We start from the raw sequence: 22,119 nt of genomic DNA on the forward strand, positions 1-22,119 counted from the left end.
ACGGTTCCGTGGCATTTGGGGGGCTGATGGTTTGGACTGGGAAGGGAAAGGGGGAAAAAGCCGAAGAGAGTGCAGCCAAAGCAGAGGGGAAGGCTGGGGTCAGGCAGGGTCAGGAGCTCACGGCCTGCCAGGTAGTCAGTGTATCAGAAAAGCAGTAAGATAAAGAAACTTAGACTGAACTTGGCGTGTGTGAGAGTGTGGGGGGGGGGGGGAGGTTCGGGGGGGTGTAGGGGATGAAGAAGAAGAATAATCAACCAAACAAGAGCAAAGTGGGGGAAGAATCCAGACACCCCAGTGTGGTGCTAATGTACCCCCGGATGACTGTGGCGGGGGAGGAGAAGGTTGAGTTGCCACCTGACAACACTATGAACTTAAACCAGGAATTTTATTCCATTTAGTGAGCCCCGGCCCAGCCCCAGCCCCATTAAAGTAAAAGGGACCATCAGAGGGAGCTGGGACCTCTCCCATGAGGTGGGATTGGACCCTGGGGTCGTCATTATTTCTGGTGAGGGGTGAACACGGAGCTATGGATTGCTGGTGCTCTGGGACCCCTCGTTATCAAAGCAATCCAGGCGAGCTCGGGGGACCGGATCACTTTGTATTGCCACCTTTTGGGCCAATTAGGAGCCCCTCTGATGGGGTCCTAGAAGAGGCCCTAAGGAAGCCTGCATGGAGGCCCATAGGTAGCAGAGCAGCCATAACCGCAGGATCAGGGCTTTCAGCTGTCCCTGGTTTTCAGTGCTACCTATTATGCCCATGTGTGAAATAATTCATCGCTGGGCCCTGGCCTCACGTTATCTGACTACAGCCCAGATGCACCATGATCCTCGATGTGCGACAATTTCACAATTATACTCCCTCAAAAAACCTTAAAACACACTGAGGCGCTCTGCCAAGGAGCTCACGGAACAGAACAGCAGCTCTGCCCCGGAGGAACAGGTGCCAGCAGAAGACACATGTAGTACCATTGGGTGTTGGGGTATTTTTGGATTGCCCAGCCATAATACCTCCAGCTCAGCATCCTCCAAACACAGATGCACCACCCTTTACGTCAGCTGCTGTTCCTGTGGTTTTTACAGCATGCGCTTTCTGATCATGTAACAGCTGGCGACAGTTCTGCTATGCTGTACGTGGTGCAGTGGGAAAGCATCTTGTGATTATTCTACACCAACACAAATATTTTGGAGGCTCCCCTTATGCCACAGAGTGGGGGTGGGGGGCCTTTTTTGGGTCGGGGGGCCTCACAAGTGAGAAGCCACAAAAACCCCACCCTTCACTGACGTGACTCCTGAGAAGAAGACACACCTCACATTTCCCTTGCACAGAGCATAGGGGGGCCCAGGCTACTAGATGGTGTGTGCTCTGCACCAGCATAGGCTCCCCAATGCTGGGGGTGACCCCTGAGCCTCAAGGGCCACATCCAGCCCCCGGGCCTTAGGTTCCCCACCCCTGCCACAGAGTACACTGCAATCCACGGCTAATAAACGTTTCATTGCACATTAGTTATTCCTACATGGGACCAAGATGAAGTTAGACTAGACTGATGAACCATTGTGTCTTCATCCCAATCAATCCTCCCTTGTTACAAAATCGCAGAGGGGTCGCAGTGTTAGTCTGTAACTTTAAGAACGAGCAGCCCCGTGGCACCTTAAAGCCCAAGCAAAATATATAGACTCGTGAGCTTTTGTGGGCAAAACCCACCTCATTGGACAAATCAGATCCAATTCATCTGATGAAGTGGTTTTGCCCACAAAAGCTTCTATGTATTTTCCTTGGTATCTGAGGTGCCACAGGATCATCGCTTGTTACAGTACGGCAAAAAAGAGGGAGGGGGCAGAGGGCTTGCCCGGAATAGGCCACCATACCAATTTCCTCCCGTGATCCAGAATCCAAACCCCACTCTACAGAAGTGTGTTCCCCTCTGCACATCTCCTCTGTCTCTTGCATCTTCTGGGGCCTTCACCTGTCTCATGTTATAGAGTTTGAATACACAAAGGCACATTCCCCTTTTGAAAGAGGCCATTGCCCTAAAAGCATGTTTTATCTGTTGTTTCAACTAATACTTTACCCTAGAAAATGAGTAGCATTGGATGCAGCCTGTCCCATAAAGTTTGGTGTCAGCTCTGTGCTTTCAAAGCCAACATGCTAGCTCTGCTGATCAGGACAGCTTTTAAGGGCAAAAATAACATGAGACCATAAAATCCGAGATCCGTTTGCACAGCTTGGATCTTAAAGATCCCATGTGGAACCCTCCCCGAGAGGAGGGTTTTCCCTCCATAAGTCCTGGCCAAAATTTCTCCCCAGCTCCTCCAGGGTTGTGGCATATACCAGTTGGAATCTGCCCAAAGGCAGCTGCATTTCAATGGTTCTATACAGCTATGGTCTGCAAAGGGATCCCTTTAGTCTGAAAGCACAGAGCAACTGAAATGGTTATTGTTTCTAAGGCCCCTAATGCTCAAAGGGTTCTGGACTGACGGCAAGCTTGTGACCAAGCTGGGGTCACCATGCACCACGAATGCTAGCCAGGCTACTTCTCAGGAACACAGGAAAGGGAAAATGTTTTATTTGGCCAGGCCCCGATTGCATGACCGAAATGAAATGCAGAGTGTGTTCTGCCCACATGGTACAGAGTTCTGCCCCTCCATATAGGGGCAGCACCCAGGATACCAGGCCTCACCGCCTGGCCTCCCTGGGCTAACCCACCCCCAAGAAAGGGGCCGTAACCTGACCCAAGACAAGCACAGCCCAAGTAGGGGATTGCCCCGTCCTATCCGCAGACAACCCCTTAGCTCCTTTAACCCTCCTCCCCACCTACCTTTCCATGCCTCTGGCTTCCTTTACTTGCCTCCTCCCCTCATTTACCCCCACCCCTCACTTGCCCCTCTCCTGCATCTTCTACCTCTTTCCCACTCTGCTGTGTACCCCTGCCCCTCCCCATGTATCCCGCCCCCTTCCCATACAGGCCCCTGTACCCCTCCACGTCCCTTCCGCTCCCCATGTACCACCTGCCCCTTCCCAGGTCACCCCTCATGTACCCTGCAGCCCTCCCCGTGTATCCCACCCCCTTCTCCTGTGCTGCTCATGTACCCCACACCCATTCCCATCCCTCCTGCTCCCCAAGTGTCCCCATGTACCCCCTGCCCCTCCCCATACAGCCACCTTCCTAGGTCCCCCCTCATGTACCCTGCAACCCTCCCCGTGTATCCCACCCCCTTCCTATACAGCCCCCTTCCCAGGTCACCCCTCATGTACCCTGCAGCCCTCCCCGTGTATCCCACCCCCTTCTCCTGTGCTGCTCATGTACCCCACACCCATTCCCATCCCTCCTGCTCCCCAAGTGTCCCCATGTACCCCCTGCCCCTCCCCATACAGCCCCCTTCCTAGGTCCCCCCCCATGTACCCTGCAGCCCTCCCCGTGTATCCCACCCCCTTCTCCTGTGCCGCTCATGTACCCCACACCCATTCCCATCCCTCCTGCTCCCCAAGTGTCCCCATGTACCCCCTACTCCTCCCCATACAGCCACCTTCCCAGGTCCCCCCCATGTACCCTGCAGCCCTCCCCCATCCATTCTGCAACTACCCCTCTCCTTACAGCCCCCTGCTGCTCCCCACGTACCCCCTGTAACCCCTCCCCGAACCCCCCCATGGATCCCCCCACGCACCCCGCCGGCCCTTGCAACCCCCTCCCCTGTGCCCCCCCGTGCACCCCGCCCCACGTGCCCCCTGCCCCTGCCCCCGCCCCCCGGCGCATGCGCCGAGCTCCAAGCGGGGGGGAGGCCGGTTTAAAGGCACCGAGCGGCGGCGGCGGGGCCCGAGCGGCGGCACCGAGCGAGCCGGGGCGGGAGGCGGGGCCGCGAGCGGGGCCCGGAGCAGGAGCGAGGCCGCGGCCGCCCCGCGCGCGCCACCCGCCCCTCCCCCACCCCGTCCCCGCGCGCCGCCGAGAGCCGGAGGGAAAATGGAGGCGCTGGGCGGCCGCTGAGACCGGGCCGCGAGGGGCCGCCCCGCCGGCAGGGGGCGCCCGAGGGGAGCCAGCCCGGGGGGGTCTCGGGGGGGGAGCCAGCTCAACAGGGGGAGGGGCGCCGGGGGGGGGGGGTTCCGAGGCGAGGGGATCGGCGGGGGGGGGGGGGAACCAGCCGCGGGGGGGCTTGCGAGGCGAGGGGACCCCGGGGGGAGCCAGCCCGGGGGCGGGTCTCCGGGGGGGGGGGCAGCTCAGCAGGGGGAGGGGCGCCCGGGGGGGGTTCGAGGCGAGGGGACCCCGGGGGGAGCCAGCCCGGGGGCGGGTCTCCGGGGGGGGGGCAGCTCAGCAGGGGGAGGGGCGCCCGGGGGGGGTTCGAGGCGAGGGGACCCCGGGGGGAGCCAGCCCGGGGGCGGGTCTCCGGGGGGGGGGGGCAGCTCAGCAGGGGGAGGGGCGCCCGGGGGGGGTTCGAGGCGAGGGGACCCCGGGGGGAGCCAGCCCGGGGGGGGTTGTCTGGGGAAGCCGGGGGGGGGGGGGGGGGCGGATCTCGCTTCCCCTAAAAGGGGCCGGGGGAGCCGCGCTCCGCCCCGCCCCGCCTCGCAGGGAGCGGGGGCTCCGAGGAGGGCGCGGGCAGACCCCGCCGCCACCCGCCGCAGGGGCGCCCCCGCCCGACGGGGCCCGCTCCGCCCCTCCCCTCCGCTGCCGGGGATGCGCCCGCCGCAGGCAGCCCGCTAGCCCCGCCGCATGGCCCGCGCCCTGCGCCCGGCCCCGCGCCCCGGCTCCCCGCCTGCCCATGGCGCCGGGCGGTAGCGGCCGGGGCCTCGTCCCGCAGCTGGCCCGGGCGGGGAGCGGCGCGGCGGCCGCGCCATGACCATGAGATCCACCGTCTTCAAGGCGGCCGCGGCCACGGCGCTCAACGCGGACAGGCTGGACTACGAGAGGCCGGGGCTGGCGCTGGAGCCGGGCCCGGAGGAGGAGCCGGACGGGGAGGCCGCCCCGCTCCACCGCCAGCCGCCCCGCAAGCCCAAGGAGCCGCCCCCGCTGGGGGGACACAAGGGCCGCGGCGGGGGCAGCGGCGGCGGGGGCAGCAGCGTGCCGGCGGCGGCCGGGGCGCCCGGGCAGCAGGAGGAGAGCTGGGGCGGCCTGGTGCCCCTGCCCTGCCCGCCGGCCAGCACCAAGCAGGCCGGCGTGGGGGATGCCAGCAGCAGGCCCAAGTACCAGGCGGTGCTGCCCGGACACACCGCCTCCCAGGTGGCGGCGAAGGACAAGGGCTGCCCGGCCGCGGCCAGCGCGCCGCCCCCGGCCACCGGCGAGCCGGCTCCCGCCGCGGCCTCGGAGAGCAAGTGGAAGAGCGGCGTGCGGAGGAGCCCCATGGGGGCCGGCGGGGGCTCCTCGAACCAGGCGGCCTGCCTCAAGCAGATCCTCCTGCTCCAGCTGGACCTCATCGAGCAGCAGCAGCAGCAGCTGCAGGCCAAGGAGAAGGAGATCGAGGAGCTCAAGGCCGAGAGGGACACGGTACGCGAAGGGTTAACGGGGGAGGGGGGCGGCCCAGCAGCAGCAGCCCAGGGGTTAATGGGCCAGGGTGGGAGGGACCCGGCACCCCAGGGGTTACTGGTTAAGAGGAGCCTTGTAACGAAAGGGTTAATGGGCAAGGGGGGGCCCGGGAGGCAAGGGGTTAATGGGCAAGGTGGGGCCCAGGAGGCAAGGGGTTAATGGGCAAGGTGGGGCCCAGGAGGCAAGGGGTTAATGGGCAAGGTGGGGCCCAGGAGGCAAGGGGTTAATGGGCAAGGTGGGGCCCAGGAGGCAGGGGGTTAATGGGAAAGGGGGGGCCAGGAGGCAGGGGGTTAATGGGCCAGGGTGGGAGGGACCCGGCACCCCAGGGGTTACTGGTTAAGAGGAGCCTTGTAACGAAAGGGTTAAATGGGCAAGGTGGGGCCCAGGAGGCAGGGGGTTAATGGGAAGGGGGGGGCCAGGAGGCAGGGGGTTAATGGGCAAGAGCTCAGTAAGGAAGGGGTTAATGGCAAAGGGCGGGGCAGGAGACCTGGGGTCAGTGGGCGAAGGGGAGGGACCTGGCACTCCAGGAGTTAATGGGCAGTGGGGGGGGGGGGGGAGGAAAGCTGCTAGGAACTGTCAATGGGTGGGGGAGGGGCCGGTAACCCCAGGGTTCCTGGGCCGGTGGCACTGTGAGCAAGGGCAGAGGGACAGGGGAAGGGTTAATGGGCCAGCCCAGTTGCCGTAGGACTGAGATTAGAACAAGCCCCGGCAAGGGAAGGGTTAATTTAAAGGAGCCAGCCAGGGCTTATGATTTGGTTAAGGCTGGAGCCATGTGGTGTGTGAAGGGTTAAATTAAAGGGGCCTGGCTTGGGAGGAGGATGGAGGTAGTAGGAGCCATCTGGGTGGCAGGGCAGGCGGGCACAGCGGGCCCTTTAACTACTGCCGTTTAATTACTACAAATGGATAACACACTCCCCCCTTCCCAGAGCAAATTCTTTCCCTCCTCTTTGCTCCTCTCCAGGGAGCCTCCTACTCCCCACCCCCTTTTGCTATAATGAGACCAGCATCAGTTCCTCCTCCTCCTCCTCCAAATGTTTCACACGTACTGTGGCACTGCACAGAAACAACAACTTGGCCAGCGTCCAGACTAGGACACTGTTGGCCCGCTTTGCTGACAGTAGGCCAGGCTTTCCTTGCAGAGCTGCACTACTGCAGAGCTTGCTCCTTGCTCAGAGGCATGCGGGTGAGGGAAGGTTCACAGTGAAGCAGTGGTGCCCCCCCCCCATATACCTTGGAAACATTCATAGAGGTCCGGGGGATACAGATTTGGAAAGACCCAGCAGATCAGAACCAAATGAATATTTGTTTTAAATAACTCCTGCTTACAGCCATCCCATTTAGTTGAGATTTCTCAGTGCAGGTCCAGGAATCGTCCTTCATTCCCTGGCTTCTCCACAGCCTGCATTAATTCTCCCCGTGCCTATAATTGCCCCTCTCCCCCAGGCGGGGGTGTGTGTGGGGTGTGTGTGTGTGTGTGTGTGTGTGTGGTTTTTTGTGAAAATCTTCAAGTGGTTGCACAGCTGATGAGTGGAGGGTTAGTTTCCTTTGCTTTCCAAAGCAATGACAGGAGCCAGCAGGCAGCATTTTACTAGCATATGCTGCCTGCAAGGTGGGTTGGGATCTGAGGTGCAAGGCACTGTCAAAACATGGTGTTGAGCTGAGTGAAGTTAACCAACATGGAGGCAGCAGCTGCTGTATTGCAGTCAAAGGGGGTGATGGGAGTTTTGACACGTGGGATTCTTTTGTGAGGGTTTAAAAAAAAATCACGGAAATACACACCAGTCATGTGTGGTATGTCTGTGAGTCAAACACATACTGGTCCTTCCTGCTGTTGGCAAATATCGAATTGATTCCAGAGTCTGTGTCCCCTACCTGCAGTATCTAGCCAAAGCAGGGAGTGAACTAAGGATAGGCCAGGATTTGTTTCCTGTATTGCAATGCAGCTGATGAAAACTTGAAGGAGGAGAAGCTTTAAATTAATTTTCTTGGTGCATTGAGTCCATATGGTTAAATTCTGTGGAGCTATGTGAAGGTTAAAGCTATGTGGCATTTTCGTGTCTCCCCCCCCCCCCCCCATCTCCTTGATTTGATACTGCTTATGGGTTTGTCATTTAATGCACCTAGGTGAAGAAGCAGATCTATGCAATGCACTGCATTTGCAAACATAGATCTGTCTGAATTTATAAATCCCTACTATCTTTTAATCAGGACCTTTTATTTTATTTTTAAAATTTATTTTAAATTGATGTTCTTTGTACTAGGACTGTAAAATTCCGTTTAATCAGTTAACTGGTCAAACAATATGTTTAACCAGTTAAATGGGGGCGGGGAGGGGGCTGTTTCAGCCCCTGCTGGTTAACCATTCACTTTGTACCCCATTACAAATGACATGGCCTAGCTGAATTTGGAGGTGATGCACAAAACTTGAGAGCATCTAAAACGGTGCCGTTTCTGTCATTGGAACGCCTCGTAGACGTTTGTTCCTTTCTTGGGTCTTCAAATTGGTGATGGTTGGGAAAGGAGAGGAAGCAGTAAGTCAAACTACAAGTGAATATTTCATGTAGTTTTGAAGGCAAAAATGTGGTTGTTTTGGAAGAGTGATGTCCAGATCTCTTGTGGGTAAACAGAAAGGGTAAACATTTCAAACGTGCCCAGTTCCAATTGAAAATAATAGGCTTAAGGCTCTAGAGCAGGGCTGGAGAACCTTCAGGCCGTGGGTTAGATCTGGTCCCCTGCTTTGTGTGATCCAGCCCATAGCAAATCTCTGTACCATAGACCGGAAACTCCGAGCCTCGGTGCCCCTGTGTGGGGTTAGAGCGTGAGCGCTGATACCCTGAGCCCATTCCCACTGCAGGTGAGTTGAGTGAGGTTCCTTTTCTTGTGTGTGGCCCCCAGCTGACTTTTTTTTTTTTTTTTTTTTTTTTTTGGGTCAGTGGCCCCTGACAGAAGGTTCCCCACCCCTGCTGTAGAATTACTTGGGGGGAGGGCTTCTGAAAATTATTCTCCTAAACGCTTTCTATTTGTAAAGGTGTCAATTATTAGAACACTGTTTCTTTGGCACTTTTCCCCATGTCGACTGTCCCCTGACTTCTCTCTGTAATTTTGGGAGGGGAGTTGAATTCTATAAACCAAATTGTACCCTGCCTTAGTGAGTCTGAAATAGGAAATCAACCTGAGGCGGTAACTTTCACTCTAAAGTGAGGGGTGCAGTAGCCTCTGGATTTCCAACTTTATTACAGGGAACATTTCTCATTCCTCACTCCCCACCCATCTTCGCAGCGTCTAGAGTGGAGGGTCATACTGGTCATCTTCCCTGAAACCTGTGTTGAGAAAACCACAGGGGTACAGCCTGAAATTAAGAGTGTCTGTGATTTCTTCTTCCCTGTGATGTCTTGTTATGTTAAATTTGAATAAAGATTGTAACTAGGGCTCAGAGGTGGCGGGCTGCAAGGCGGAAATACCAGGCCAGGTGTGGTGTGAGGGAAATAAGTTGGGATGTCTCTATTTGTGTCATTCTTCTCTGATGAAAGCATGCCAGCTAAACCCTAAGTGTCGGCCTTCATCCCTCTCTCAGCTCCTAGCTCGGATTGAGCGCATGGAAAGGAGGATGCAGCTGGTGAAGAAGGATAACGAGAGAGAGAAACACAGGATTTTTCAAGGTTATGAAACAGACGAGAAGGCTGAATCAGAAGCCTCTGAGAAACTACAAATTGAATGCCAGCAGGATCTCTTGGAGGCTTCCCAGCCCTTGCCTCCAAAACACTTCTCGTATGGAAGAAATGGAAAGGGACATAAAAGGTACAGAACCTCTTCACAGCCTTATTTTTCAATGGGGCCTGTGTGTGTGTATATCCGCATTGGCTGTCAGTCACGTGACGTGTATAAAAGATCATCATAGCTAACAACTTTAATACTGTTTCTCCCCCACTAACTCCAGCGTTTCATTTAACTTTTTGACTGGCAGATACTAAGAAGCCTGACAAATGAGACACCTGCCTCGTTGAGTCAAGTGTCCCCGCTTGGTGCCTCAGTTTCCCCATCTGTAGAATGGGGAATAACGATCCCAACCTCCTTTGTCATGTGCTGCGAGATCTATTGCTGAGAAGTGCTAGATAAGAGGGAGGTGTTAACAACATACATGTTCAAATACCAAGCATCAAGTCCCGTTCTTATTAAATGCAGAACAAAGAATGTGCCTCAAATTCATAAGATATTCGGGGATAACTTAACACAGCCTGCTTGTGGGTTTGCTACTCTGTGTTGTCTGAGTAAAGTTAGCTTGAAATAAAAGGCATTCTTCCATCCAGAGGATATGGCAGACAGTGAGTTGCCTTCTTTACCAAGTGGGTTGCCCCATTTATTTATTTTTTTAATCCAAGAGGTTTGTAACTTTGCGTGACAAGAATTTTTTGAGTCACTTCTTGCTTCTCATTTGTGTCCCCCAAAACGCCCTTCTACTGGAACCACAAAAATCTGTGTCTTTTTCCCCCTTTCTAAAACCTATCTACTGCTAAGTAATGCTTCTTGTTCTCCCCTTTCCCAACTTGTTAACTCTGTGCATTTGACAGGATAGTTTATGTTCTTAATGGGCTATTTCACCTGTTTCACACCCATCCAGTGAAGTGGACTGTGCCCACCAGAGCTCATGATACTAATACCGTAAAATCTCGAGTATAATGCACACCTATATATAATGCACACCTGCCTTTTAAACGTCAGAATTCTTGAATGAACTAAACTCTTATCTACAATGCACACCCCCATTATACTAAAGATTTTACGGTATCCTATTTGCCCCCGTATTCCTCCTGCTAATTCTTCTAACACCATATAAGCAACTCCAAAGCACAACAAATCTACAAAGTCATATTAGGAAGCTCCTCATAACTGCAAACACAAACTGAGCTCGCACCAGCCGGTGCCGCACCCCCCCCCTGCCTCCCGGCCCAGCTCGTGCCTACCGAGGGTGAGTTTAAAACTAAAAAAAAAAAAAAAACCTATAGATAATGCGCACCCTGCCTTTGATGCTAAAAAAAAAACGGGGGAAAAGTGCGCATTATACTTGAGATTTTATGGTATATAAAATTGTTAGTCTGTAAGGTGCCCCACTCCTTGTTTTTAAAGTTACAGGCTAACATGGCTACCCCTCTGAGTTTAAATATGAGTCTGTGCAAATGTAGTATGTGTTCATTTTTGGACTGATCATCACCACAGTATTTTAGTGCCTAAGGGGGAATTGAGGCACAGAGGTTAAGTGATTTGCCCAAGGTTGCACAGCATTTCAGAGCCTGGAATAGGCACTAGACCACAGTGTCTCATCACTCCTGTTGCTGTTCCCCAGGTCTCGTGAGAGAGCTTGAAATTAAGGCTGGCGCAGGCAGGTGTGTGTGGGGAGAAGGCATGTGTTCGTTGTTGAAGGGTCCATAAAAAATCCTTCTAATTATCAAGGGGCTTGGGAATTGCCCCACCCCCTTATTTTTTAGGACATTTTTTTTTTTTTTTTTTAGGGGTGCTGTCTCAAATGGATCAGTGACCTGCTCACAAGTTGGGCATGTCCCTTGAATCCGTGTCGGGCAGCGTGTTGATAGCAGTCATTATTGCAGATCTTTCCCAGTTACCCATGTCTCTGGAATCTGGGTTGCTTTATTGCATCGCACTCTATAAAGGGCTATGGTTGGAAGATCCCAGCTTGTGTAGCAAGCTCTGCCATGCCAGAGTGAAAGCAGAAGCCCCAGGGAGCACAATACACTAGTCTTCTGGAAATAAAACTCCCCACCCTTTGGTCGCCCCTCTTACAAACTGGGCTGCCTGATCTCTGCAAAGGGCCATATGTTTAGACAACTCCAATGTTAATTATATGACCATGGGACAACTGGCATTCGCTTTATGGCACGCAGCGTAAAAACACAGAGGCTGGGGAAAGGAGTAGGCTGCTCTTGCGGTAGGCTAGCCGAATACACTGCTAAACTCTCTCCCTTCTCTAACAGGAAGTCGGCGTTTGGAAGCGCAGAGAGGAAAACGCCCGTTAAAAAGCTGGTGTCTGAATTTTCAAAAGTCAAGAGTAAAACTCTGAAGCACTCTCCACTGAAAGAGGAGCCAAGTAGCTCTTTATCGGAAACTGTTTGCAAACGTGAACTGAGGAGTCAAGAGACTCCAGAAAAAGCCAGATCGCTAGTGGACACTCCCTTAAAACCATCCACCCCCTTGAAAAGCCCCAGTGATAAAAGATTCCCCAGCGAGACGGAAGACCTGCCGTACCTTTCAACCACCGAAATGTACTTGTGTCGTTGGCATCAACCTCCCCCATCCCCGTTGCCGTTACGAGAGCCCTCTCCAAAGAAGGAGGAGACTGTAGCAAGTAAGGGATTAAAACAAACTCGCTTGTAGCTGGGTAGGGGTCAGGCTGACCCACGTTCTCGCCACTTGAAGTGTAACCCTCCTACTGGACAGATGCTCAGCAAACATGGAAATAGGTGGAATGGCCAGGAAGCAGTGCGCTATCGTTCCCTGCTTGCTGGAGGTGTCTGCTAGCAGCTGTGGAAGGAGATCTAAAGCCACAAAGACAGAGGTTTTCATAGCACTTACATGATCCTGTGAAGGCAAAGTGTATCTCGGGATGTGGGTTGCCCCTGGTTTTGTTAAAAAAAAAAAAAAAAACACTGTTTCAGCTTGGAGACCTGGAATGTCACAATTATGTAAAGGGGGCTTGCTCTGGCCTTGTCTGTACTGGGATTTCTTCCTAAAAAGCTTCCCCCACGTGTCCGGCTCCAGTGGTGAAAGCTACAGCAGGAATGCTGGTGGGCGTAAGGAATTGATCACTGCTGGCATCTTAATTGTCATGTCTTCAAGGCCTGCTCTGAGCAGCGTAGACCAATGCAATGGCAGCGGTCCGAGCCTTGGTTTGCATTAGGGCTCACGCCACTGGCACTGAATGTGGTAGGAGGCTTTTGGGAGGAATGGCGAGTGCAAACAACGCCTCTGGCTGCCAGGGGCAAGGTGAATGCCTGTTTTCCTTCACTAGCACACACCAGGCCACGCTGTCAATCAACACATCCGGTTACTGCCTCTTCAGGGCCTGACGGGCGGAAGGAATCCGCCACATGATCCCTGGTCCAGAAGCCAGTTAGGAGTGTAAGGTGAACTCCCATGTGCCCCTGCTCAACACCGTCCCAGCCTGCTTTGCTCTTGGCCCAGTGAGGTGCATGGATTGGCAATGTTTGTGAGTGGGCATCTGCTCTTGTCCCATGATGTGGGTGGGGGGAGTTTTCTAAGGTATTCTGCCTTGACCCTGTCACCCCCCCCCCCCCCATACACACATGCACCGTGTGCCTCTCTGCCCTCCCATCACTTCAGATCTCGTCTCCTTGGTAACGGTTCAGGAACCTGTCTCCTGCCTGCTGGTGGGTCAGTTGGCCAGTGCTGAACCAGACAGTCGCACAAGCTGGATTAGAGAGCAAACCAGGAGTCTAGTCTGCGGTTGGCACGGGCAGTAGTTGCTTGCCAAGTGCACCAGCAACTTCTCTGTTCTGAACCAAGAAGTAACCAGATCACGTCTCACTAGCTGGTGTCTGCAGGGACTCCTTTCAGTGCACAGATGTCACACAGCACAAGTTGACCATCCATGCTTTGAACGCGCCCTGTGCCGAGGCAGTCCCAGGACTATTGTGTGCTGACCTACAAGGCAGAGTTGATTTTGAACCAAGCCAGCTCGTGGGGCTGCCTTCTAACCCTCTGTGTCATGCCAGCTTCCGGTCCCATTTCAGTGAAGTTGGGAGCAGCTTGCTGCTCGTTGCTGAGAAGTTCTCTCTTGGCTGTGCCGTGATGGTGTGGCTTGTCACTGATGTGACTTCTCAGCAGAATCACGCAGCTTGTGTAAATCTGGACAACGTAGGGGATTTGTAGGCCTCCGACTAATCCCTTCTCCTTACAGATCTCCTGCCTCTAAATCTTGTTGAGTGTCTTGCAGCCAAAGACTGGGTTAGTTTTTGCAAATACTACATGATCCCAAGGTGGAGGTCTGTTTTAATGGTCTCCTGGCAAAGCGGCAAAGATTGTGGGGGTGTGTCTTGGGCAGGGCTGGTTCCTGATTCTGCATCAGGCTTGGAATGGGTCACGGCGTAAATATGCTTCCAGCAAACAAACTGAAAATCCACTTGCCCCATTTTCTTTCTTACCTGCCGATTTCCGCGTCCAGGTGTCACGGCTCCCTAGCAAACAACAAGCTGCTTGGATGGTCAGATAAGTCTGCTATGTAAAGAGAAGGGGAGGGGGTCTCCATGAACAATGGCCTGGTTTCGTGCTTGGATGTGAAAAACACAAACCCTAATAAACGTGCATTGCCTGACATGGAGGGCTAGAGTGAGGCCCACTGAGCACACAGCCTCAATTCCTGTCTCCTCTAAACACGGCTCCTCTCTGATCCTGTTAAACAGTGACCGCTTTCAAACAAGTGCTGTTCTGGTTTTTCTCACCTTCCGTATTTATGATGCTTGGGGGCTCACATGTAAAAGAGGAACAGACTTGGTACTAAATTGTGTTTGCAACTCCAGTCTAAGCATGTTTGTTGTACCAAAACAATTCCGACTTTTAATACAGTAGTTTGGTTTTCCCTTAAACGTGAACTGTTTCCAAATCCTTGATCGCTGGGGTCTGACATGTTATGCCCAGAGAGGGCTGCATAAATCACATTTACAAATGATGAGTACGTTACAGGCTAAGATTTCTTTTAATGAAATGTTTCCTTGCAGTGGCGAAGCAGAGTTGCCATTTTTAGTAGGTTGGCTGATGGTGAGTTGCTCTTTTTGTAGCGCTGCATCTGTGCAAAACAAAGAGCCATGTTTTTCTAGTGGCTACAGCAAAGTGCTGGGAGTCAGGACTCTGGGTTCTGTTCCCAGCTCTGGGAGAATGTGAGATCTAGGTGAAATTCTGTGGCCTGTGATACACGTCAGGTTGGAATGGATGGTCCCTTGTGGCAAGTGTTAACTCTGTTTCTTTCCACAGTTCCTTCTTGGAGGGACCATGTCGTAGAGCCCCTGAGAGACTCCAGCCCTTCAGACCTCTTGGAGGTACATGGTCCAATCAGTGGCTTTGGGGAAGGAGACTATGGAGAACAAACCACTGTGGGCCTGCGTGTGGACAGTGTGCAGATGTAACAAAAATACCCGTTTTTACCATTGACACAGTGGTGTGTTTTAAAGCTTGAACTTCCAGCATGCATCTGTGGGGCCGTTATTATGGTTTGATCAATAGTTTTCGTTGCTGGGCCAAGAATCTTTTCCATTGGCATGAGCAGTCCTTGCCTACCCGATTATTAAATATCGTTAAAGCTTTGGAAACTCTTGACGATTGTTAAACTTTGCTGTAGTTTAATTGCTGTAGCCTTACAACGGGATGTGGCTCTAGAGAGGTGACGCATTGACTCCACCAGAGAACCTAGAGGTGGATTTTGTATCTTCCTCTGGATGTTTGTTACAATTCCTTACACTCTGCGACCCTTCCCTGCAGTGCTGAGGGCACAAACGTGCCCAGCTGTGGGGAGCAGAGGGCTAACTTCTGCTCTTATCTTCCCAGAATCTAGACGACAGCGTATTTGCCAAAAGGCACGCGAAGCTGGAGCTGGATGAGAAGAGAAGGAAAAGGTAACAGCAAACGTTCTCTCAGCCTGAATATCACGAAAGCGGCTCTAAAAATGAGCTGGACTCAGATGTGCTTCCGCAAGAGAAGAGGCAGGAGGCCTGGTATTAGAAGTTTATGCAGCTTTTTGTCCTAATTCTTGGGGTGTGTGTCTTATTTTACATGCCCTGCCTTCTCTGTTCAGTTCAGTCACCTGTTCAGGGAAGAGCCCAAGAATGAACCTACAATTGAGAGACTTGTGACGTTTGGTCTGTTGAGCTTATCAAAGAGATAGTTGAGAGATGAGGGTTGAACATGGTCTCCATGCTCCCCCTGATGTCAGAGGGGCTTGTAATCTAGGGGACAGAGGCAGAATTGGGATCCAGTGCTTGGAATTTGAAGTTAGGAACAAAATTTAAATTGGGAACGAGCTGCAGGTTTTTCAGAGAAACTTTCCAGGGGATGTTGGTGAATTCTCCAACACTTTACATCAAGGCGGGGTGTCTTTCTCAAAGAGGCTGCTGTTATTGAGCTTAATGCAGGAATTGCTGCGTGAAATACTCCAGCACCTCCTGGCCTTTTCATCTGTGAACTCTCTGTGTGTTTGTAATGACAACCCTAAGCAATGGAGGATCATGGATAGTGGGGTGAGCTAGACCTATTAGGTCATCTAAGTATCCCCCTGCCAGTATATTGATTCTTCCCTGTACTGTGCACAGAAGTCATCATGGCCATTCCCTGTTCATGCACCAGCATCTATGTCAAAAGGTCTCCTGCATGGATCTGAGAAGAGAAGAGAAGTGCGTGCGTGTGTGCGTGCGCTCTCCATTATCTCACCTCTAGAATAGAGAGGGTGGCTACTGATGGAGCTGATACCTAATCACAAGGCTCGCTTATTGAAAGTTAGTTGAAGTCCTCTGAGCACCACGGATGGCTGGCCATGTAGAAGTACCTAGAATTGTTTACCAAATACGGATTTTTAACTGTCTCGGCTTGTTTTCCAGGTGGGATATTCAGAGGATCAGGGAACAAAGAATTCTACAGCGACTGCAGCTCAGAATGTATAAAAAGAAAGGAATCCAGGAATCTGAGCCTGAAGTTACCTCATTTTTCCCTGAGCCAGATGATGGTGAGTTTTGTCGGACAGGTGTGGGGGGGAGCAGTTGCTCTAAATCAGCCATTCTGTAACTATAACCTAGCCATGCATACAAATAACTGGTGCAGCTCCCTAACGTTCTTCCTTTGTGTCTTTTCTCTTGCTAGTTGAAAGCTTGCTGATTACCCCCTACTTGCCAGTTGTAGCATTTGGCCGACCATTACCAAAACTAACCCCACAGTAAGTATTTCTTGCTTGTGAATTTCAGACAAGGCCCTGAATCCTCAAAGGCAGCCGCATCCTGCTTTTGGAAGTGGCACGTACAAGAGCCCTGAAACTTGTTCACTAGCTGAGTGTTACTGATTTGGATGTGTAATCAGCTTAGGTGGAGTGATACCTCAGTGGCTAACCACCTGTAGCAGCATGCTACGGATGTGGCCATGTCAGCACAGAACTCGCACCTCCACGTAAAAGTTTGTCATTCTCTTCCCCCGCCCCATGACTCTTCCCCCCCAGTGGCTGGCCTAGAGCACCATTAAACATGGAAGACGCTGTCAGTTCCCACTCTATGCAGAAGGAGGGTAGATATGCGTGCTGGAGGCGAGGGCCGGAAGGAAATCTTGTAGATATAGATGCTCAGGTTCCCAGGCCCTTTCACCTGAGAGCTACAAAACTGCTCTGATGTTTCATAATCAACAGTGCAGAATCAAACACCACAGGGGAAAAGGACTGCCGTGGCTGGCTGCAGTACATCTGTATGGACTAGCAATAGCAAGGCAGCCGCTTTGGTCATGGGGCCTAGTGGGTTCAGCATGCAACAGGCTAGTCCTGTGAGATTTGCACCCTTCTCTCACGGGAAAGGGCTCATGGCCTGGAGTGTAGCGCACTGGACAGGGTGATGTTGGGAAACTTGCTGTACTTTTCTGGGCTTCCCTTTGTGAGGTGCTTGGAGATGGACTGATGGAAAATCTAATTATAATTAATTATCTAATACCATTTGGGGGTTGCGAGCAGCAATTCAGCTACCGGGTTTCATTCGAAACAAGCCTCCCATTCTGGACGGGGTGTTTCCATTGTGGCTTAAGGCCCTTTTGTCCGTTTGACAGGAACTTTGAGCTGCCGTGGCTGGATGAACGGAGCCGCTGTCGGCTGGAGATGCAGAAGAAGCAGACGCCTCACCGAACGTGCAGAAAGTAGCCGCTCGGGCAGTGTTGCGATGGGCGTAGCGCGCCATTGGCAACGGGCAGCGAGGAACTGTTTTATTCAGTCCTGTGAATCTTTACCCTTATGGACATTCTTACTCCCTGACGGTTTTCTCCACGCCTCTGTATCTTTCCCATCATTCTGGTTTTTTTGTCACAAAATTCTTTACCTGGCTGACTAACTGTGGTTTATTTATTTCTCCCCCCTCCTGCTTTTCTTACCATCAAGTTCTCAAGCTTTATGCTGGAGCAGCAGTGCTGGAAGCTCAGGCCGTCTGCCTAAACTTCATCAGCTGCTGTGGCCACTGCAGCTCATAAGAGGCCTTGTGACGGTTGAGAAGCCTAAAAACAGGCCTGCCTTGATACCTGTCCCGCCTGCGAGCCTGCCTGGGCGTTGGCTCAGCACAGGGTGCGCATCACTTTTCTGAAGCTGACGTTTATTTTCTCAGACATGCAGCTGAGAGCTCCGAGCGAGGGAAACCAGCAGGCCAAACCTTGCCTGGCAAGAACTTGCAGATGGGACCAGCGGGCAAGCTTATCACGCTGTCACTTTGAAGTTCTGTGGTGTAAAGAACCTACCTACGAGGAGTATAAAGTCAGCTGCAATTTCCTCTTGCCTGGCAGGTCAGGCTGCCAGTACGGTGCCTGTGTTGTGCTAGATAGGTGATTTGGTTTTAAATAAATGAGTGAACCTAACTTTATGAATACCCACTTCCCTGAGAGAGGCTGGCAGAGGGTTCTGAATGTGCTGTGTCTCGCCAAGCATGACTGGAGTGAACGCTGCATCCCATTGTTGCCATGAGACACACCTGGTTAGTTAACCTGGGTCAGAAATCAACTCTCTGCACTTTTCTGTAGCGAGACTCTCCTTGCGCCATGGCCAGTGCGTAAACACTTCTCCAGATGAGCCTATTTGCCAGCTGCTCTGCCGGGTTCTAGACCGACTGGCTATAGGGGGTGGGAAACGTTTTTGATGGTGAAAACAGAATTCGAGACGCACAATGGTGATTTGTTTTCCTTTCAGTGTTTTAAGGACAGCAGTGGCTGGCAACTCGCGTATCTTGTCAGACGCTTGGATTGGCTAGAGAAAATTAGAGTGGTCCCTATGCTTTAGCTCTAGTAATTTGCTTCCTTTACGAAATGAGCCTTCATTGTTGTTCTACACTAGTGGTGATACCAAATGCTCTGGGGCAGGATTCTCCATCACCTTTCAGACTTAACAGCAGAATGGAGTCAAGGCAGGTGGCCGGGGAATGTTTGGCCGCTACAGAGAGCATGCCTGTTACTCTCGTGCACAAGGCTTGCTTGTCAGATTGCTCCACCGTTCTTGTCCTACCTCTGACATGTGTGCGGCTGGGGGAGGAGCTAACGTCATTTCTGAAAATGTTCGTGGGCCAGGGAAGAAATGTTCCATTCTGATTGTTCCTTTGGAGTTGTTAGTGTTGTCTAAGGCCAGCAATCTTCTCTCCCTGCTTTGGTTCAAATGGCTATAAATAGTAATGCACAAATACAAAATGTGGCGTTTTTTTCCCTCCTTTTCCCTGTGAACTGGGATGTATTCTTATGCAATTTGGGAGAGAGGTTGATTCTTACAACACGGCAGTGGGCCGTGCTAGGGTTCCTGTAGGAATGGTGTTTGAAAGACGGTCTGAAATCTACATGAAAGGGGCAAATCTTTTGAGACATGGACCCTGGTACCACATAGCCTGAAACATTAGGGCTATGCACTGCGCTTTTTTTTTTTTTTTTTTAAATAAGGCTGTTCTTGAGTGTCCTGCTTTCGCATGATAGCGTGTGTTCTTAATGGATTTCTGTGCAATTAGGAGCCAACATGTTAAATGGGCAAATATTAAGCTTGAGCCTTGTTTTCTTTCCTTGATGTTGTCTCTTTCAGGTCTGCATCAGGTGGGTTTTGCATTCTGGTTATACCCTGCATTCGTGGCTTTTCAGGGGTCAGAACACTTACGTCCCAGTGACAGCTAGCTCTGAGAGGTATCTGCTGGTAGCTGCTTGACCTCAGACTAAAGTCCCAGTGGTCCTGATTTCCCAGGGCACACCTGGTTTTTAAACTCCAGACAGGCAGCCATGTTTTATAAAAATGATCTTTCATAGATATCTATCCAGCAGTCGTTAGCTACAGATGGGGTGTGTGGGCAGGGAGTAGGTTGGAGGGAAAGTACCAAGTTAAATTTTCAGTGAGTGTTGGCATGGGAAAAAGTCTTATTTCTCCCAATATGGGGTGCAACACTGTGAAACTCAATCTGCAATGGAAGGCCCTGCAATTCCCTATTAGAACCGTTCTTTGGTTTAAAACCTTGCTTTCTTTAACCAAGTTTAAGCTAGTGTAAAAAAAAAAAAATCTTAAATACAATTAAAAGCTTGTCTGTATTCTTCAGCCTTGTTTTATGGCCATTTGACACCTAGTTGTCTGTAATGCATACTTTTGATACCATTTCTAATGTAAAATTGGTCGTCTTGTAAATATCTTATAAAAAACGTTCAGTTGTAAATAAACTTGTGGCTGTTAATTTTTTGAATTTCTGCTTCAGTTTGTTAGAATTAACAGTGTTACTGGGGAGTATTAAACAATTCTGCTTGTATGTTTAAAAAATTTAAACAAATCGAGATTTTTTTTTTTACAATAAAATAGAAAAAAACCCACGTACATGTTGTTGTCATGTTTGTCTCAAACCCTTTGCATATGTCTTGTTTAGAAACGTTCTCTCAGCCAATAAAAATATAGCTTGCTTCTCTCTTGCATGCTTGGTGCTGTCCATAGGAATGGTGTTACCAGCGTTAGAATTTTTAACCAGCTGCCATAGCTTGCTTAGAACTCTGAACTGGAAGAACAGTCTACCCTTAATGCCTTGTGTCTGTCTCTCTCAAAAAAACCAAAACAAAACTACATTTTAAGGTTCTTCAGTCTGAATAGCTGAAACCCTAACCAGCCAGAACTCAATTCCATAGCTAAATATGTGGGAGCCACTATTCAAATGTATTTTAAAGAAACACTTAATATTTCCCAAGACTGTTTTTCTGACTCCAATTTGCTCTGAAAGGCTTCTCAGAGAGTCTGTTTTGGCTTTTAAAAACGTCAGTGCAGATCGTTCCTGGGTCTGGGTCAGTGTGCGGCAAGTGCTGAAGGCCTGTTGCCAAATGCTTGCTTAATAAATTCTGTAGGGAGCAATAATGCTGGAGCCACACGAAGGTGCTTGCTCCTAGTTCATTTTTTTTGTTGCTTTCTTTACAAATCTTTAAGCAAGTGGGTGGATGAAAAGGAAAAGTCACTGCTGCTCATAGATAACAGTTGAGAGAAGGGCGTACCTCGGGAGCTGAAATACTAAATGCAGGAAGAAATAGATGAACCTATTGTGGAATGTATAGAGAATCACCTTACTTTACATAAAGAGAACAAGTGTGTTGGGTAGATAACCGTGCAAGGATGGATGTGTGGTCAATGCACCTCTGTCTTGTTCCAGTGATGGCAAGCAACATGATTTGTCTTCAGAGGGAGGTGAAGTGTTGTGCCAGTCACTTCACCTCTCTGTGCTTGTGTATGATGTGGATATGACATTGACTCCCATTTATCCTTGAGGCTTCGGGTCTTAGGGTAGTAGCCAAACTCCCTGGCTGTGTCTACACTGGCAAGTTATTCCGGAAAATCAGCCACTTTTCCGGAAAAACTTGCCAGCTGTCTACACTGGCCACTTGAATTTCTAGAAGAGCACTGACTATCTAATGTAAAATCATCAGTGCTTTTCCGGAAAAACTATGCTGCTCCTGTTCGGGCAAAAGTCTTTTTCCAGAAAACTGTTCTGGAAAAGGGCCAGTGTAGACAGCACAGTAGTGTTTTCTGCAAAAAAGCCCCAATTGCGAAAATGATGATCGGGGCTTTTTTGCGGAAAAGCGCGTCTAGATTGGCCACGGACACTTTTCCGGCAAAAGTGCTTTTCCAGAAAAGCGTCCTGCCAATCTAGACGTGCTTTTCTGGAAATACTTTTAACGGAAAACCTTTTCCGTTAAAAGCATTTCCGGAAAATCATGCCAGTGTAGACGTAGCCCCTCTGATCACAGGCATCTAAATACCTTTGAATTTCTACTGGAGTCGATGGGAATTTAGACACCTAACTACCTATGAGGAATAGGGCCCAAGTTATCAGGTTTTCCTTTCTGGAAAATGACACACAGGGCAAGCTTAAACCACAGCAAATAGTCCTTCAGCACCATAATTCGAGACTAACAAAAATGTAGATGGTGGTATGAGCTTTTGTGGGCACAAGAAGTGGGTTGTGCATACACAAGCTCATGATATCACCTGTAGTCTCGAGGGTGCTACAGGACTATTTGGTGGTGGTTTTTTTCGGTTGAATACGACTACCCCTCTGCATACAGGACAAGGTCAGGAGTGTGAAATTGAGCTACCCCCTTGTGGAAAAACTTAGGTGCATGCAAGAAACAAATCATGTAGAGTCCTGCATAGGTTTGCCAGTTGTCCTGTTTTTGTCCAGACAGTCCGGTAATTGCGTCTTCTCTCGGGTTTAAAAAAAACAACAGAAAATACTGCAGGAGTAAAATACTTTTTTTGGCTCAACAAATTTGGGTGCCCCTGTCCTTCCCCCCCTTCTTTTTTTTTTTTCCCCCCCCATTCCCCCCCCCCCCCCCAGGTTCTGGATTTTTTGTGAAAGTATCTGACCACCCTA

At 51.1% G+C, this 22,119-nt stretch overlaps 1 protein-coding gene and 1 long non-coding RNA gene across 2 annotated transcripts in view; both read left to right on the plus strand.

Moving 5' to 3' along the window:
* The window catches only part of LOC142821001 (uncharacterized), a 7,528-nt gene extending 7,393 nt beyond the window's left edge, over window positions 1-135 (plus strand). Inside the window, exon 3 of the long non-coding RNA XR_012898050.2 lies at window positions 1-135. This exon is cut by the window's left edge and continues 247 nt beyond it. This is a non-coding gene — a long non-coding RNA (uncharacterized LOC142821001).
* Window positions 136-4,492: 4,357 nt separating this feature from the next.
* On the plus strand, window positions 4,493-20,080 carry MSL1 (MSL complex subunit 1). Its single transcript, XM_006114275.3, has 8 exons — window positions 4,493-5,470; window positions 9,084-9,307; window positions 11,497-11,867; window positions 14,510-14,574; window positions 15,080-15,147; window positions 16,126-16,250; window positions 16,385-16,457; window positions 17,324-20,080. The coding sequence occupies exons 1-8, from the start codon at window positions 4,823-4,825 to the stop codon at window positions 17,412-17,414; spliced, it is 1,665 nt and encodes a 554-aa protein (XP_006114337.2). The 5' UTR covers window positions 4,493-4,822; the 3' UTR covers window positions 17,415-20,080.
* Window positions 20,081-22,119: the final 2,039 nt, after the last annotated feature.

This window comes from Pelodiscus sinensis, chromosome 29 (assembly GCF_052426305.1).
Source record: "Pelodiscus sinensis isolate ZL-2025 chromosome 29, ASM5242630v1, whole genome shotgun sequence".
Lineage (NCBI taxonomy): Eukaryota > Metazoa > Chordata > Testudines > Trionychidae > Pelodiscus > Pelodiscus sinensis.

Excerpts from the sequence above, each read along its gene's own strand:
- MSL1 (XM_006114275.3), top strand. The coding sequence starts at position 4,823 with ATGACCATGAGATCCACCGTCTTCAAGGCGGCCGCGGCCACGGCGCTC. Across the intron at positions 11,868-14,509 it reads GAAGGAGGAGACTGTAGCAA|TTCCTTCTTGGAGGGACCAT; the intron begins GTAAGGGATTAA and ends TTCTTTCCACAG. Across the intron at positions 16,458-17,323 it reads TTACCAAAACTAACCCCACA|GAACTTTGAGCTGCCGTGGC; the intron begins GTAAGTATTTCT and ends TCCGTTTGACAG.